The following is an 18860-nucleotide window of genomic DNA, read 5'->3' on the forward strand; positions in this document are numbered from 1 at the left end:
TATTTTTAAATAGTTATTACTTGTAATTTTTAAGATTTGGTTTTAAAACACAAATAATGCAATGATGTCACTTTTGACTCTGGGTCACGTATCACTATTTTTCTATTTTTCAAAAATCAGTCAGTTAATTAGGAAATTAAATGAGCAATGGCAGAGTTCGTGAAGACTATTAATATCTCATCATCGTCTGCTTTTTAATACTTGGTAATTGTTATATTAAATTTCCTCGCCAATACTTTTGCTTTATGTTTTAAATTGAGGGCTTACTGCGTGGATTTGTTGCTTTTTTGATGAAACGACTCATTTTTGGGCAGTAAATGCGCAGTTGCAGTCGGTCCCGTTCATTTAAGAAATGCACGGTATTATTTTATTGCACTTTGCAAAGCACAAATCTTGTGTTTTAATTTGTAAAGAGAAATGTCAAATAAACCTACCTGTGTTTATTTTTGTTTTAATGACCTTAACTGTTACATAAGTGGAAATCTGTAATTGGGCGGATAGGTTTCCTTAATTACAGCAGATTGCGTCCTCTTGTTATTTGTGACAAAGGGGATTACAGCAGGCCCGTTAACTGAGCGCATGCGCACTGTGTACAGCCCAATATTGAGGATTCCCGTTACGTGGAAGCAAAGGAGATACACAATTTCCCATTTGTACCTTCAAAATAAAACTCACTGAAGCGCGGTGTTAACAAACCCTCTTTATAATTAGTGGTAGAACTAACAAATCAGGTGCTACTTCTTCCCGAGTAAAAGTCGGCTAAATGTGGAAAATGAGGTAGAAAAGGAAATTCCGCTTAAAATTTGGTGTTTTACAGAAGTGAGTACGGAGTGTAACCAAAGTTGTCAGTTCAAGATAAACATTTAAAAAGATCATATAAGCGCAACATATATAGACAATAATTCAAAGTTAAAATATCAATAACTAAGCCGACGAATAGGGAAGTAAAAATACCTGTCTCTATGGACGTCACAGTATCTGCCATTTTGATTTCAGGCATGAAGCTGGCACCTGTCCAGGATTTTTTTTTACCATCTTGATAACAGTCGCCTTCGACCACGGTAATCAGCTTCTACTCAGTTAGTAGTTAATGTTATGGTTTAACTGCTCTTTGAGTCGAGTTATGGCTTGGAAATGGCACAATGTACCAATTAGCATGCACTTGCTAGCGATTTATGGGCAAAATGTGCTTTGGTGAAAGAAAGACTAAAGGACAAGGGACTAAAGACTAAGTGTCCTTTTATTTAAATTAAACACAATATTATATACAATATAATGTGCGAAAAATTACATATTTTTATTTTGTAATTCATTTTTTAGAAGTAAACGTTAAGCTCCTGGTCATCTCCATGGTCAGGGGCTGGGGGTTGTTTTATGGCGCCCCCTGCTGCTTCGCTGGCTATATTACAGGTCATGTGTGTACATTTTTTTTATTTTTTTATTTTGAAATCAAGAGAGCGGAACTCCTCGTTTTCCATCCGCAGCTTGATGCTGCTTGGGTAAGGAGAGGAGAGGAGGAGAGAGGAGCTCCGTCGGCGGACCAGGGAGCGCGTGGAGAGGAATCCCAGCAGCCCCCACCCCCCCTAGCCCCGGAGAGCGAGAGCCGGACCGGCTGGATCCCCCTCCTCCCTCGCCTGCTCCCCCCCTGCGGAGGAGGACCCGAGAGAGACCCACGTTGCCACGGGAGAGGCCTCGGTTCAGGTGAGGGTGCTGTTTTAAGCCGCTTCAGGCTGCTCTCCCCCTTGGCAGGCAGGTGCTGTGTGAAGGGCTGCCGGAGATGGAGAGTCGGCGATCGGCGAGTTAAATCTCGGTAGATTCGATATCCTGTTACTTACTTGTCGTATGATTTACACGGCCTCTGTGTGCAGGGCTGCCGAGCCGATAACGAGAGGTGAGGATGGGGGGTGGGAGTGAACTCGTATTGCACCGGTGTGAAAGCAGCTTTTACTTTGCGCAAAAAGAGCGCTATATATTGTGCATCTTGGACGGGAGAGCCGCTCTTCCAGGCTTTACTCGTCTTGCCTGTGCATTTCAGGGCTTGCAGCATATCCACTGTTTCAAAGGTGCTTAGTCTTTTACATTCTCGTTTCATATTTACAATGCACAGCCACAGTTGCATTAAATCTGTGTGGAAGCCATATCTGAGCGAGCTGCTGTTACCCTCACCAAATATCACTCACATCAGTAGTAATGGCTCCTGCTGGAAAATTAAAGCCTTTCTCAGTAAGTTTTCCTCTCAAACAGGGACTTTCTGCGTGACTCTGTGCTGCCTGTTTTTCTCCCCCACTCCACTCGGAGTAATAAATTAGTAATTGCACAACTATATTGTTCTGCAGAGAACCCAGAGGGGAGTGGATGCACATTAATAGTCTATGTTTGGACCACTTGCCAGCTTTCAGGGTCTAAAAGTGGACACTCTCAGCATGTTTTTACTGGCATTCAACCTTAATCCGATTCGTGCCAGGTAAGATGTGTAAACCCAATAATCGCTACTTCATATGTGCCATTATTGTTCATTAAAGAGAAGATAGTGCTCAAAAATGTCAGCTTTTTGTCGGGTTTAACTAACACCTTATAATATTCCTAAACCACATAATGTAACATTTATCTATGTCATCATATAAGTGTCGTATGAGTAGCTAAAAGTGAAATAGTCTGGCCTGGGTGGACTTTGGGCATAAGTGTTGTGTGTTACGGCCAAGCCCACAGAAGCACAAGGAGATACTGCAGAGGGGAGATCACGATGCTGGGAGGATGGGGGAAGCTGGGATAGCCCTCCTCCGTGATGCAGGAGAGAGGTGGGGGCGGTGGATGAAGGATGGTCTGGCACACCCTTCCCTCTCCTCTCTCTCCCTCTCTTTCCGTGGTGTTCTGGTGCATTACTCCTCCCTGTTCACTTCAGAGCGTAATCAGTCTGTCAGCAGAAGCAGACTCAATCAGTCACTCCCTGACCACCACCACCACCACCACCACATCCAGTTTCACCTGAACACACTCTGATATCTGACCACACATTCACCACCATTCTGTGGGGTGCCTCGGCTTTAAGCTCAAATCGGTTCAGTAATCTTTATTTTCCGTTGTTGTTGTTGTTGTTTTTGTGACTCAAAGTGTTGTCTATTCATACAAAACCAGATGGAAACGTGCAATACTCACATCACTCTTCAAGTTAACTACGCTACAGCCCACCTACACTGCATTTCTGCTCTACAATACACCCTTATCATCTCTAGTGTGTGAATTTCCTGCATGTGTCGTGAGCAACAGCTAAAAGAACAGAAGAACAGCCTCTTACTGTGATTCCAGGGTGTGTGTGGACTCATTTGCACATCATTATTCAGTGATGCTTTCTTCCCCCAGATCTGATTAGATACGTGTTTTTCTGACTAGCTTAGAAGACTCGTTGCCATTCAGTGCTGTGTCCCAGGAGCTGTCCGTGGTCCTTAGATTGCTGTGTGTAATTCACTTGGGTGTGAATGGGGGAAAGAGACATTTTGCAGAAAGCGCTTTCAGTGTTTAAGTAGAGTAGAAAAGCTTTATATAAAAACCAGTCTATTTAACATTAACCATTAATGCTCTTAAAGGAACTCTCTGTCTCTTTGCTGGTATAATATGGAGGTAATTTCATTGGCTCCTCTATCAAGATTCCACGGAAGAAGGTAGGCGTGCCCCAAGCTCCTAATTTGCTAACAGATTAAATGGAAATATGCCTACAGACTTAACAGCTTACCTAAAAGTAAGAAGAACCTGAGTGTGGGTAAGGTTAAGCAAAACACACAGTAGAGTCACTGTTTGTGAGTTTACTCTGACACACAGAAAAACTTCTCATTTGGAAGTTGCAGATGCAGATCTTTGGAGTGCAAAGACTGCATTTCGAGATCTACACATGACTTCATTTGAATTGTTTTAGTACAGACTTGTAGCAAAGCATGAAGTGGTGATAAAAAAGCCCCATTTTTTTATCATTGAGCATGAATGTGTAAGTAATTTTTGCTTTATAAGACCTGGCAACCACTTTATAACCGTGTTATAAGCCTTTTCCTAAACCTGACCGTGTAGTTTTTCATCCCTCACTGTGTCAGTGATACTTGAATTTGGTCCAGCTCTTCCATTTCTCTCAGTCTCCGTCTTATCAGACTCATCAGAGTCAGTCGCTCCAAAACAAATATTTCACTCACTGTTTTCAGCCATTCATCTGGCCTTGGTGGATCTGGTTTGTGGCATCGCTTTGTGATGGCTTTCTTACAGGCTACTAACAAGATTTTAAACAGCTGTCTGTCTTCTCTTCTACTGACACAATATTTCCTTCCATATTACCTAAATATGGTACCTTGGTATATGAAAGCCCAGTATTTTGGCAATCACCAAAATTTCAAAAAATTGTACTGAATTCTTGAAAACCGCGTTCTCTTGAAGTATGTGATGATGTAGTGGATTGTTGTGTCTCCGTATTTGCAACCGTTCATCCTCAGAAATACTCACACGTTACTTTTCCCATTTCTGTTTAACATATAGTGTTGTAGTTCCTGTTCTCCTCATTGTTGGTATAATTTAGATATTATTCTATAATTGAAAATATCTGAAGTGGTCCTTTTTGTACACTGTAAAGCTTTGTTTTATGTCCTGAAACCAAAGGAAATCCTTTTAATTAATAAGCTATCAAAAAAAGTCAACTTTTGTCTCTGGCATGAGCGTCAAAGCGATTCACTCCATCACCAACCCACCAAACCTCCAAATGCAGTTTTTTTTTTCCTATGCAAGTGGAAAATGTGCATTCTGTAGATGTGAGGGTGGACTGCTGAAGAAAATGTGTTCAAGGACTCAAAAATCATGTAGAACCTGACTTGACTTCACTTTATTTTCCCAAGTAGGGAAACTTATTGCGCAGCAGCTTGTGTGATTAAAACCAACAATGCACAAAAATGTTAATTTATTTCATTCCAATGAAATGAATTTACTTATAGCAGAAAGTTTTAAATCTTTGGAAGTTTTGACTTTCTTCCCAAGCAGAAGTCCTGAAATTCTTCTGGTGAAGGATATTTCTTTCTGGCTTAATGCATCTGCCACAAAACTGAAATTAGTAAATTAAAAAATATGAGTCTGCGTTGATTATTTTTTAATATGTTATTAACTTAAAATAGGCTGCTGTGATTATTAAAAAATTAGGTTAGGTTTATGGATTAAAACACTAACGGGTTAGTGTTTAGAAATGTCATGGTTTGAAAGCTCAGATTTCTTGGTTGACATGGTGACACAGCCCCCGAATTTATCCGGACAAGCTGCAGAAAGAAAATATGCCAGACTTTTTGCTAAAAATACATTACCCACAAATCCCTGTCGACTATCAAGAAAAACACGTGACATTTTGTGTCCAGGAACGCGAACAAAGATTGACTCTTTTGTGATTGTTTCAGTGTGGTCCCACCCAGTGCTGTGTAACAGGAGCTCTCCGTGGTCCTTAGACGAATACTCTTCGTGGTGCTGCAGAAGAGGCTCGACAGAAGGAGGCTCGAGTCGGAAAACAAAATAATGCGATACTCTTTGCATTAATTTTTCACTAGAGGGCTGTCAGTGTTTTCTCATTATAAATCCAGTGCACCTGCTTCTTTAACAGCAGTGCTCTTTCACCCCCTCCTTAAAGCTCAAACTTGCTTAATGTTTTGGTTGATGTAAGCAGAGAGAGCATTCCTACAGTAAGATCAATCTGGAGGAAGCCTAACAGTGTTTCTTATAAATGAAGTTTAAGAAAATCACTGCAAAACAAAACATGTTGTTGAATTCAGTTATCTGCATGATGTTGGTAACTTAATGGATAATCAATAAGTGTGGATTACAATAATAACCCAACCGCAGATTTATTTTTTCAATTAGTTTGGCATTCGCGTATGTCAAAATCTTGCCATTTTGCCATCATCGATACTCTGCGATGCCTCGGCAGCACTGGGCAGCACCGGTCGAATGACATCAATGTTGACATCTGCTGACCAGCAGCTCTTCCTGCTCAGTAATGCAGGCATAGCACAATGAAGCAAGGGCAGCTGGCAGTCTGCACCTTCGCTCGTATTCAGCCATTTGTTCATGTGTGTTGTTCACTCACAGCGAAGATCATAGATCATTCTGGGACTGCAATCAGTTTATTATCACCTCTCCACCAAAATCTGTAACCTCACAAGATGTCAGGCTTCTAACACTGTTGTGTAAACAAACAGGGGAAAAAGCTCAGTGTCAGAAATGAGGAAAAAGCGAACATTGTGAATAATTTGTTTTCCGAGATCAACAGTTTAGAGCGCAGTTGAAGATTAATATTTGCTGCTGGAGGCAATGCATTAAACAACATGTTGTTATTACATCAGCGTTGCTCACATTTGTCAGAAAGGGCCCTTTGTTTCCTCATTCTTATTGATCTCTGATTGGCTGACTTTTCCCTCCAGCGTTTCACCTCTCTCCAGTGCATGAGCCGTCGTTTTCTTAATCACGTCTCCATTGTTTTGGGGGAGAGATTTGTGCTTTGTGTCAGCTGGGAATTCTTTAACTGTCATTTTGTCCTTTCAAAAGTCTTCCTCCTCCTCCACACGCCTCCTCAGCTGCATCAGGATTTACCTCATTTATTCATTCTGACTGCTTTCACTTCCAAACAAAATCTGCCACGGTCACTTCTAATGGTTGAATTTTGATAATTCTATTGAATGATGGAAATGCCATCTTCCTATTATTCACAGTTTCTTGGTTGTGTTGTCTTTGTAATTTCTGAAGAGGCAGAGAAACCAAATGGGCTGCTTTTAGCCTCTTGATGACTACCAGAGTCTGCCCTGCCTCCACTCGCTTGCTTCACCCTTTGTTCCCATAGCGTAGGCAGTTCTTACTGAGTTTCCATCGGAGAAACCTCCCATCTGCTTTCTTTCCGCACTCGTAGGAGGGCTGAAGTCTTAAATCATCATAAAGCACGTCTTCCCAAACATCTGCCTGCAGTCCAACAGCATTTCTTCCACATCAGAGCTCCTGTGGCCACCAGTAGACCTTTTTCAAAGCAGACGTTTTCAAATGTTATTACGGGAAAATCACATGTGCATTAATGGTGGTTGTGCTCCACTTAGGGAGGGCCCTGCTATTGTGTACGCTGATTCGCTGTCATTGCTCAGGGGGACACTTAATGGAACAGAACCACTGTTAAAGAGAGGCCTATTAATCTCACTTTTAGGTCCATATTGTTATTCTTCTGCTAGAGAGCTCTGAAAGATTGACAGTACTAAATAATCCTGATTTACTTTTACAGTGGGGCTACAGTGGCCCATTAGCTCATCCTCTATCTGTGCCAGAACTGGAGTTCAGCTCAGTTCAGCTCCATGTCACATTAATGTGTGTATAGGTAACAGTCCAAAAAACAAACAAAGAAGATGAGTTTTAATTTTAGACTGATCAGGAAGACACAGCAACACAGGATTGTTCCAAGGATGTAAATTAAAATATATATTTAGGCACAACAATTGATGAAAACCACAAGTGTCATTTACAAGAAAGGATCCCGAGGCTTATACTTCAAGTAAAAGCTGTGGGAGCTTGAAAAGAACCAGACCTGCAGACGTTTTATTTCTGATCTTCATCATTTATCAATCAGAGAGAAAGAGGCGATTCCAATAAACCAGTCAGAGTGATCCTTTTGAAATAAATCTTAAGTCCTCACCTATCAATTCCTGCTACCTGTGTCAGTTAAACAGCAGTTAGAAGCCTAGACCTCCCACCTCCTCCAGCTTATCCGGGGGAACACCAGGGCGTTCCCTGGCCAGCCGAGAGATATAATTTCTCCAGCGTGTCCTGTGTCTGCACCGGGGTCTCCTCCCGGTGGGACATGCCCGGAAAATCTCACCCAGGAGGCGCCCAGGAGGCATCCTTGTCAGATGCCCAAACCAACTCAACTGGCTCCTTTCGGTGTGGAGGAGCAGCAAGACAACAACACAGAGTGATGCAACTATGTTAGTCCAGAGTGGTGGGAAAGGGGGTGAGCCACTCTAAGTGATGGTGATGCACTGCCATCAGGACGGAGATTTTTGCAAATCTCGTGTGGACAGAGTGCTTTTATACCTTTTCATATTTATTTATCATTTATTATCATTTATTATATAATATTGTTTATATATTAATTTAACTCTGATGAATAAATCCAGGTGCTAGTTGTGCTTTGATTCTCTTGTTGCTGCTGTTGGTGTGCAGCTCATTAATGTCAATGTAGAGCTGTAACGTCTTCTTCACTGCAGTTGCCACAAACATACATGAAATTTCTATAGTATGTCAAGTGTTTACCTTAGCTTTAGAGTGTATTTGTCAAATGGGTTGGGTATTTGTGTGTGTATATGTGCATATAGTTATCTTGGAAAGGGATTTTGTGATAGGGGCATTAGATACGGCCCATTATGGTGAAGAGGGAGCTGAATGTAGCTGAGGTGGTTTGGGCATCTGACGAGGATGGCACGTCTTACCAGGAGAAGAAGTGGCTGAGCTCAGTCATTCGACAGGGACTTGGAGTAGAGCCGCTGCTCCTCCACATCGAAAGGAGTCAGTTGAGGTAGTTCGTGCATCTGACTAGGATTCCACCTGATAGCCTCCTAGGTGAGGTATTGTGTCCTAATGGGAGGAGGCCAAGGGTCAGACCCAGGACTCACTGGAAAGATTATGTCTGAGCTGGCTTGGGAACGTCTTGGTGTCCCCCAATGACCCGAACCCAGATAAGCGGCAGAAAATGTATGAATGGATTATCCAGTAGCGGATTAAAGCAGTAGTTGTTCTCTCAGATGAATAAAAAGAAGCAAAAGTGCTAAAATAGGTGGCAAATGTACCAGCATAGGAGACTGTATGGGAAGTGCAGGCGTCAAGTTTATGGATCGTCCTGCTTCACAGAACAGAGAATTTGTTTGAAAATTAGATATAAATGCACCACATACTGACAGATAATCATAGTAGAAACCTCGCAGCTTTAATTTTCAGCAGTGATTGTTGCTGTTCTTGCCACAGTAGTGAAGAAATGCAGCCCAGCAGCTTCTCAGGATTCGTTCTCTGCAGGTGATCCTGTTGGCAGTCCACAGAGGCCAGATGACAGCATGGTTTTCCCCATTGCAGTCACGAGCCAAGTCACCAGGCCATCTGTCAGACTTTGCTTCCAACTGCGACCTCCTCATTCCCCCAGGAATTTACTTTATCACTCACTCAAGAGTGAGATAGCTTGTTAATTCCTCTAAAGTGAACTTACTGGCTATTTTCTTTAATTAAGGTTAGAGACTAATCAGATACAGGCTGTAGGTAATGTGACATATCTGAAAGCCACACTTGCAGCAGGATGTTTAAAGTTTGCTTGGAACATATAAATGTCTGCTGAAAGCATGAGATTTCTCAAAGTGTCAGAAAAAGTTAGTCCTTAAATCCTTCAAGTTAATCGTGTTTGAAAGGTACTGTGGTTAGATTTCATTTAGCTGCTGACGTACTTTCAGTGGGGCTGCTCTCAATTTTCTGTTCTCCTCATTTTCCCAAAGATATTAGATGTCATTGAGCACTGCTGGAAGGTGAACAGGTCATCTCAGCCCAATTAAAAAACACTTTATGTTAATAGCAGTGCTGCGTAGTAATCTGGCATAAGCAGGATTTGGTTTTATTACTTTACTATACTGAGAAATACCGAGACATTTTACATTATACATTAATACCACAGGCACATGCACACATGTTTTGTTCTCCAGTCTTCAGTTGTTGTTGAATGTATTAGGTCATTTTTCGGCAGAAAATGCTGATTTACTGCTTCAGAGTTGACCTTGTTCAGATGCAGATTGGTTCAGTACCAAGTTTAGCAGGGATACATTTCCATTTCTCTGAGCAGGTTTTTCTCCGCACACTTCTGTTTGCAGCATGATCCAAACAACATCACAAGAGCATTTCATCTGTGAGTTTTAAGATGATTTAAGATGAGTTTGAAAAGCTGTAGCGGAATAAGCCCTCCCACTTAATCTGAACATCTCCCCCTTGACTCTGTGTTGGAGCACAGCGTCACTTAAAAGCTGAGCCCTACAAAGACTCGAGTGCCTCAAGCAGCCGGATTATACACTGGTGTCTTTTTAGCATTCAGAACGCGTTAGCTTTAAAGCAGCAGGCTCTCATAATGCACCCGAGAGTGCATCTGACAGGTTATGTGTATTGTTTGATTTGCCAAGTATAAGCAACTAAAATGTACAGGCTCAAATATGTGCACGCCCTCACTTAAATATTTTATAGAGTGATGCTGAAAGTTTACAGTGTACCGACTGTCAAGCATAGTGTTGGCAGCATCATGCTTTGGGGCTGTTTTGCAGCCGCTAGTATCAGTATATAAATGAAGGAGGACTACTACGGTTGGGTATCGTCACTGATTTCTAGAATGGATTCGATTCTGATTCACAAGGTCCCGATTCGATCGATTCGATTTGAATTAGGGAAATTTTGCCTCAGACAGTCAGAAATATTATAATTCTGATCATTTATTAGTACATATCCATATTTTTATATCTATAAAAAGAAAGGTGACACTTCTGAGACTTTGTCAAAGGTGTAAGCATCACAACAGATGCCGTTGCGTCAAAGTAACTGAGCATAAAACGGAAAACATGAAGGAGATTTTCCTGACCTGGCTTTTTATAGCAGAAAACCTTAAAAATATTCTGCAATACAACAAAAAATAAAGAAAACCATAAATTAACATATAAACATTACCAGATGCTGCTGAAGTGAAGCAGAACAAAGTTACAGAGGTTTAATTAGAGACACACCTAAGCGTTTTGCAATTTCGCATAATTTTAAAAAAGTTTAAATTTCTTCAGTATTGAACAGCAGACATGAGACTTTCTTGTCGGAAGTCAGTTAAATTAAAAGAAAAAATAAACAGTGGCCGACAGCGCTGTACATAATGGTAGACTGGTGGGTAATAAGCAAGCGAATAATGCAGAAAACAGAGATTTTTAGATGGGAAACTGTCTTGAAGTACACTGAGAGAGAAAGAGTTGTGCATGAAGTGTTATTTTATCGTGGTGGAAGCAAAACAGCAAGAGTAAGAGGGAATTCATGGCGATGTTTATGTGAAGCTAAATGTGAAGCGTAGTTTGGATCTTCTTTTGCTGCTGGTTTGGTTGGATAGTGATGAAACCTGCAGCTTCAGAATCTAGCACAAAAAAGACGTAAACACAAAGACTGGACTGCCGACCTACCAGGATCAGTGGGATGTCGGCTCTCAGCCCCGATGGCGTGTCTGTGCCGTCGGGTGAGAAAGCCGACATCTCACTGATTCTGATGAGTCGGCGGGTCTGTGCTTTGTGTTAACCTCTTTGTGCAGAATCCGTGTATCTGTGTCTCATTTACTGTTTTAGCTGTTCGTTGGTTGTCAAAATTTAACCTGAGATTCTGGCGTTTCGGGCAAAATAAATTTCTATTTAAAATTTTAATAAATCGATATCACGTTATTCAAGCTAGAATTGATTTTAGTGGTAAAATCGATTATCAAAACCCACTCATAAGGACTACCTCCAAATTCTTCACTTCAGCTTCCCCTCAGCTCATCAGCTCGATATACTGTGTGCAGATTTGGTTGTTCAGACAGGGTAATGATTCCAAACACGTATTAAAACTGGTTTTAGAATGGATAAAACTGGCTAACATTAAGCTTGCAGAATAACACTTCCATGGCCCCAAACCATGCTAGGCCACATCTATGCTAGGAAACCAACAAAATTCAATAAATTCTATTAATTCCGCCAAGAAGAGGTCAAAGGTCAGATAGCCACCCAGAAACTTGGTGATGGCTACCATAAGTGTCTGGTCGATGCAAAGGGACATTTAACCAAATATGTGGAAGTATATGCATATCTTTGAGTCTGTGTTCTTTTGATCCTGTGTGGATTATAGAAAATACAAAAAAAATTTGAACTTGTGCACCCAATTTTATTTTAAGTCATTAAAGATGTATGCTGTTCAATCATTGCACCCTTGAAAAAAAGAACAGTTCAAGGAATTAATCAAAATCAAATCAAAAGCCCCAAATTATCAGGACCTTCATGTCCATGATGAGTGCATGGTATCTTCTGACCACAACCATAGTAATACTAATCCAGTGTTTATCAGCATCAACTGTAACTATTAATATTTGTGTTTTTCTCCTGCTGTTGATATTTCTTTGTTTACATTTCTTCCTGCCAGCAGTCATTTTATTAGTTGATAAGTGTTCAGGGTCTAATAATGGTTCATGGCACTGTACTATTATATGTGCATCTTGGCAAATCAATCAAAATAAAGCAGGATGTCACATTAACCTTGAGTGCAACAAGACTTATTGATCTGCATGATCTGCATTTGTCTTCTCCTGACTTCTACCTGTCAATAAGACCTTTCCACACACACAGTACTGTTCTTAGTTAATATCAAGAACATTATAAGAACAAAATATTTAGAAAATTTATGTTTTCCATAGTTTACTAATTTGAGGTACAACCACAGCTAGATTCAACATTAAAACAGTCTTTAACCTGCCAGTTCCCGAGCACACAGAGTCTGTGTAATAGCAATGTAAGAGCAGTGCCAGTGTGCAGTCTTCTACTGCTCTTAGACTGGAACGTATAAAATGAATTGATCAAGTTACGGATTAGCTAAATGCCATCCCATCTCAAGTCAATGATTCCCATTGTGGGGATTGAGAGTCTCTTCGTGGGTACGCAGGGTTAAGCTGCAACATTAAGACTTTGGATATTTATTTCCAAACTTTTCTTAATGTGTGAAATATTAGATTAGCTTATTATGATTAGACATGTGAGGTGACACAATATAACAACTGAACTTCCTGTTTTCAGGAAACAACATAGGAACTACTTTGTGACACTGTAACTGGGTAAATAATAAGGTGAGTTAATCAATAATAATTAAAAAACATTCTGCCGTCAGACAAAATAAGAAAATATATTTTTATCACCAGTCAATAAACTCAGTTTCTAATCAGCCAGTATGATTTTGCCTTAAATGCCTTACAGCGAGGCTCTGATTTCATAAGTTGTCAATAGTTCTGCTGGCAGAGGTATTGATTATGATGTGACACTGATAGAAAAGGACATATGCAAATTGCTGACCATGAAAAGTTCAGACATAAATAATTCTGTGCATCTGAAAAGCATATTGACTGTTTCTGAGGTTTTAATTAAATATAAAGAGTTGTCAGTTGTGTTGAGTCCAGTGCTAAGGGATAGCTACCTGTTTCTGACATTCTGACATAAAACTAATAAATATGATGAGTTATTTAAAAACAGTCGATAAGATTAAAACCCTATTAGATATTGCTGAAGTCGGACTTTTAAGGTTGACCTTGTGTACTTTGTTGTTTTATTTTCTATCGTGTTCATATGTTGTAAGTAATCTCTGTGAGGCAAAAAGGCTCTGTTTTAGACAGTTCTTTTCTACTCTTGGCTCTTTATGATGTCATTAAGAAGGCATATCGCTAATATGACTATATCAGGCACATAGTTGATGCAAAGCTACTCTAGTAAACTCCAAAAATAAGAATATGGATACGATAATAATAGATCACATTTAATAAGTAATTTGCTAAGAAAACATGCACTTCTAGCTGTAACTGATGTCACCTTTGGTTATTGTGTCTTTTATCAATAAGGGGCCATATCTACCTGAAAGTGTCATATATTATATTTTTACTTGTGCTGATGCTCAGAAATTTGAGCTCTGAGGCTTAGCGATACCACACATTTTGGGGCTGATACTGATATTTGACTGCTTTCACTGTGAATAATATTAATCTGAAGTGTGAAGGAGTAACAGGCAGACGTGTGAGGTGGAAGCGCTGAACAGCTAGAAAACAAGATATTTTTAAATCGCCGGTGGAGACCAAAATTGAGCTAAAAAGAATGAAGAAAAGTATTTTAATTATTAGTATGGAAGAAATGTGGCTCCAAATAAATTATAACATTGTTTTGTGTTTGCTTAATGTGTAAATAAATCATTTTGTATCGATGTGTAGCCTAGTGATGTTAAGTAAGCACTTAGTGATATGTAGAACGGTGTGCCATTTATTCAGTGTCTCAGTATTGATTATCCCTTCAATAGTTCTTAGTTTGCCTCCTCCCTCACTCACCGGTTCCCCTGCTTGCCCTGAGCTGATCAATTTATGTGTGACTCCTTTAATGCATAGCAGTGATAATTAGGCCCAGGAGGATATCAGTGAATTGACAGATTAATCATTTTGACCCAGTGAAGCCTGGCTGTGCTCAAGGCAGCAGCGCACATCGACTTTCTGTTTCCACTGAGAGCTTTCGCTGCTAAGGTATTACCGTCTGCTGGATTCAGCTGTCAGTCTGCTGGGATGACTGTGAGTTGAAAACCAGATGAGCAAGAAGGAAATTTATTTTCAGAAATTACACAAGATGGTGCTTTTTCAGAGAGGATGCTGAAATGTGTATGTGAAAGTCAATGATAGAAGAGGAGGGTGGTGTGATGACAGGATGCAGATCTGTACTTCATTGCCATCTGCGTTGTGTCCTCCAGGGCTGCAGCATGTTCACTTCAGTGAAGGCCTTCGAGGGGCAGCAGTACTCCACCCTGAAGAGGCAGTGCTTGCAGAGTGGCCTGCTCTTCGAGGACCCCCGCTTCCCCGCCACAGACGACTCGCTCTTTTACCAGGGTAACAGGATCGGACGTGTCGTCTGGAAGAGGCCTCGGGTAGGTCGGCTTGTTTCAGCAAAACAAAAACTGATAAATCTGATTAAAAGTGCAGCATTAAAGATTTACTGCTGCTGATGAATATAAATATACAGGTATTCATTTTACAGTTCAACAAACTGCTAATGAAATGTGTTTTAGCATTTTTAAATCCATTTATTTATTTTTATATGAGGAAAAGTATCTATAGGTAAGCACTGAACCAAACAAGAGTGTTGATATCTGTGCTGTGCTGGATGAAATCACTGGATTGTAGGGGCGTGTCCAGAGGGGGGCGAACAGAGGGGCACTGCCCCTTAGATAAGATGATCTAAAAATATGTTACACTATATTTTTATAGCTGAAGTTACCCAGCAGTTAATAAGAAACTAAAATAATCTCCAGCTGAAAATCAAAAGTGATGTAATAATTATCTAAAGATTAAATAATATAGTCTGTAATGCATATCATTCTTAGTAATTACTACTTTTACTTTCGGTACTTATATTTTGATAAAAACAAACCTCATGGATTGGTTACTGATTGGCTAATAATATAATTACCATAAAGAATGACATAAAAACTTGGTTTCGAGTAACACATTTGGTGCTTTTTAGGTATTGTTTAGTTTTAAAACTGCTAAGGCGTAGAGTGTCTATGTCCAGATATGAATTGTCAATAAATAATAAAACTGTACAATCATTTCACCATGAAAAAGAACAGTTCAAACAAATCATTAAAAGCCTCAAATTACCAAGACATTCATCTTGGTGAACAAATGTACATTTCTGACCACAATGGTTTAGGTCGAATACAAACTCTGCGATATCTAAGATTCAAATATGATAAATGGTATCGAACACTCCTAACCACCACTTTAACTTTTTTACAGTTAACTCTTTCATTCCTTTAAGGCACACTAAATACAACAAACATTTCTGGACTCAACCAATCAGTATTTTTGGCCAGTGTTTCCAATTCTACCAGTAAGAAGCCTCAATAAGCTTCAGCTTCACTGAAATTCCACCTCTTTTTTTTGCCTGTGTTATTTAAATGCCTGTAGATAAGCAGCTCCAGTAATTCTAACATGTATGTTCGCACAGAAGGAGTAACAAGCTGTTATTCTTGGTCCAAGATCAGTTCACCCACTGAAAGATATGTGGGAGCAATGTGCCTTTGAATCTCTGGAAATAATTTGTGCTAAGATGTTGCTAACTAACTGTTGTTGTTGGTGCTTGGTAGTAGTAACTGTATTTATAACTGTATTTCCATGGGGTTGACCCAGATTTTCATGAAATGAGGATGAACTGTCTAAGTGTGAATGCAACTAAATACATGTAAATATTCATTGATTGCAGTAGATAAATACAAGTGATTGAGTTACTTTGCGCATTGGATATTATATCGCTCGCTACTGTTACTAAATATTAGCTCCATATTAACTCTTTCTTATTTTTTTATTATTGATATATTTTCATTCAATTACTATTTCTATAAATATTATGCTACATGTAGTTTCAGTAAATCTATGTGTTAACCCACAGTTACACGCTCTATTTGCTAACTCTTAATGTGGTAGAATTAGTATTACTGTTATCATTTTCCACACTTACATTTTAAATGTAAGTTTAAATTATTCTACTTTCTAATTCTAATTATACGCAGTTCATTGTAGTTCAAAATATTATGGTATTAATAAAATGAGATTTGATGTGTAACATCTAAACAAGTATAAATTATTGACTTGTATAAAAAGACGTGTATATGTTTGTCAAAATCATTTTTTATGTTTGTGTAATGGTTAGCCCACCAGATAGCAGATTTTTAATGATCAAATTTAATCATTGATTTTATTGCCTTGTTATCGGTCCGCTCTCAGCCCTTGGTAGTTTTTTCATTTCTCGTGTAACTTCTTCCTGATGTTGACTTGGTATCGTTACATCTATCACTACAGCCGTCTTCCTCTGCTTATCTACAACTACTATGTCCGGTTGGTTAGCCATCACCACTTTGACTGAGCTAAAATCCTTCTAGATACAAGACATTCTCAACCACCCTATCCCATTTTGACCTCAGGACTTACCATGTAAGCCACTTGATTATGCCGCTCCATGTATGCCCTGCTAGCTAGCATCTTCCACCCTGCTGGTACGTGCTGGATTGTTTCATGGGGATCTTTGAACAGTCTGCACCTGAGGTTTTGCCTGGATCTTGTGCTTAGAGCTTGTTACTGTGCTGCCATAATTAGTGCCTCTGTGCTGTCTTTCAGTCCAGCTTTATCCAGTCATTGGTAGGATTTCTCGACGTCAGCTACTTCTTCTATTTGCCGGTGGTACATGCCTTGCAGGGACCTGTTCTTCCTTGATGGTTCCTGTTCTTACTCCTCTTTTTTCTCAGGTTTCTGCTGCCTGAGGTATTCACTAAGCACACTATCAGCCATGGCCGCTTTCCTAATGAACTCATAGATCGTTGTTGTTTTATCCTGGATAGTAGTTCTGATACTCACTAGACCTTCCTTCCTCTTACCATACAGTCTCAGGGCCCTGGACTTGAGGTGAAACCCTCCATGCATGGAAAGGAGCTTCCTTAACTTCATTTATGGACATTTGTGGTTTGATTTCTTTGTGCAGTTTATATATACATATGAGGGAAGTAAACGTGTGAAACTGAACATACTGCACGTTGGGGTTGCACTGAAGTCACTGACAGTTCAGCAGTGTCACAGATTTTTGGGAAGATGCTGTGTTTCAGTGTGTGTGTGTCTGTGTGTGTGCGGAGTGCTCTGAAAAGACGGGGAGAAGCTTAACCGAATGGCGCCGAGGGTGTATAGAGATCTCTTGTAGAGATTTGCGAGCGATGCATGGGTCTGTGCCGGCAATGTTTTGTGCTATTTCATGACACACTGGAGGGCCTTTTTGTGAGCTTTGGTGTTGCTACTGTACCAGGTTGTCACACAGATCGCTTTATTGTGCATCTGTAAATGCTGACAAGCAGTTTTTAGGCGAAGTTGGCTCTCCTTAACCTCCTAAGAAATGAAAGCACTGTTGTGCCTTACCCATGACTGCTGAGGTATTGTCATTCCAGGCAAGATGAAACCTAAAGCTGAAGACTCCTTGAGTTCTGTGTGTAGGGTTGTTTTTGCAGCCCTACATCTATATCTCTTTGGTCTTTGTGATGTTTAAGACCAAGTTATTATTGATTCATGATGATGTCCCTGTATGCATGCCTATTGTTAGCAGTTATAAGTGTGATGACTGTTGTATCGTCTGCAAACTTGTTGCAAATACAACAAGAGCTAGAATTTGGGGTCTGAGCATGCAATTTGGTAAATCTCCAAAATGCAATCTGAATTCAATTCTTATACAAGAAACTTTACCCACAACTTCACAGTTTATATGTTCAGAATAATTTACTCCTCAGCATACATGCGTGTAAATAACAACCTATTCCCTGGACAGTCAGTGAGGCACAGCCGATGCCCTGCAGCAACATTTTATTCTGGACATAAATAGTGAGCAGTGTTTGCACCTGTAAAAACACTCGAACTGGGGAGTTATCAGTGCCAAAGGTGCTTGCAGAACAAGAGTTTTGTGACATAGAGAAAGACGAAACATTTATAATTCAACACTAACATCAGTTGTAATCAGTCATTGCTCTACTGCACTCTCTAGTCTCCTGTATAAGCTGGCACCGCGCGTGTCTTTCGGTGGTGGATGATATCAGATGTAGGGCCTCAGGATTTACTGAGCCGAGTCCCCCGCCGCTGTTATCCTCCTCTCACAGCACGTCGTGGTTCTGGATGCTGTAACCTCCTTCTGCTTGTGTACCGCTGCAGCATGCAGCCAGCGTGCATTGCCATGGAAACTGGGTCACACAGATTATATGTTTTGGTCTGTGCTGATGTCAGTCATGCAGACGGAAAACTGGAAGAAGTCAAAGGGAGAGAAAGCAGGAGGAGCATCCTTTTCATTTTTGCCAGCACGCGATTTGTGTCGTCACTGACAGCGGTTTATGTGAGAAGGTTAGGAACCCGGAGCAGGACATTTTTAGCCCAGCTATTTTTAAAGGTTTTATTGAAGCTCAAAAAAAGCAAAATTAATGTGCTTTAGTGATTTTTATTGGGGATTTTCTTAATTTTGCTTAAGAATCTGTAAAAG

The 18860-nt window shown here is 40.2% G+C and overlaps 1 protein-coding gene across 5 annotated transcripts in view; it reads left to right on the forward strand.

Annotated features, from left to right (window-relative positions):
* The first annotated feature begins 688 nt into the window (after positions 1 to 688).
* Positions 689 to 18860, forward strand: part of capn5b (calpain 5b) — a 63661-nt gene continuing 45489 nt past the window's right edge. Inside the window, exons 1-4 of one of the 5 annotated variants that reach the window (XM_085174136.1) lie at positions 689 to 819; positions 997 to 1061; positions 1455 to 1701; positions 14551 to 14724. In XM_085174136.1, coding sequence (XP_085030262.1) covers positions 14560 to 14724 — 165 coding nt within the window. In that variant the 5' untranslated portion in view covers positions 689 to 819; positions 997 to 1061; positions 1455 to 1701; positions 14551 to 14559. The remainder of the gene's footprint in view (positions 820 to 996; positions 1062 to 1454; positions 1702 to 14550; positions 14725 to 18860) is intronic. The other 4 variants (XM_085174135.1, XM_085174137.1, XM_085174138.1 and 1 more) reach the window with 4 other exon arrangements.

The sequence above is a fragment of the Neolamprologus multifasciatus genome, chromosome 10, assembly GCF_963576455.1.
Source record: "Neolamprologus multifasciatus chromosome 10, fNeoMul1.2, whole genome shotgun sequence".
NCBI classification, from domain to species: Eukaryota; Metazoa; Chordata; class Actinopteri; order Cichliformes; family Cichlidae; genus Neolamprologus; species Neolamprologus multifasciatus.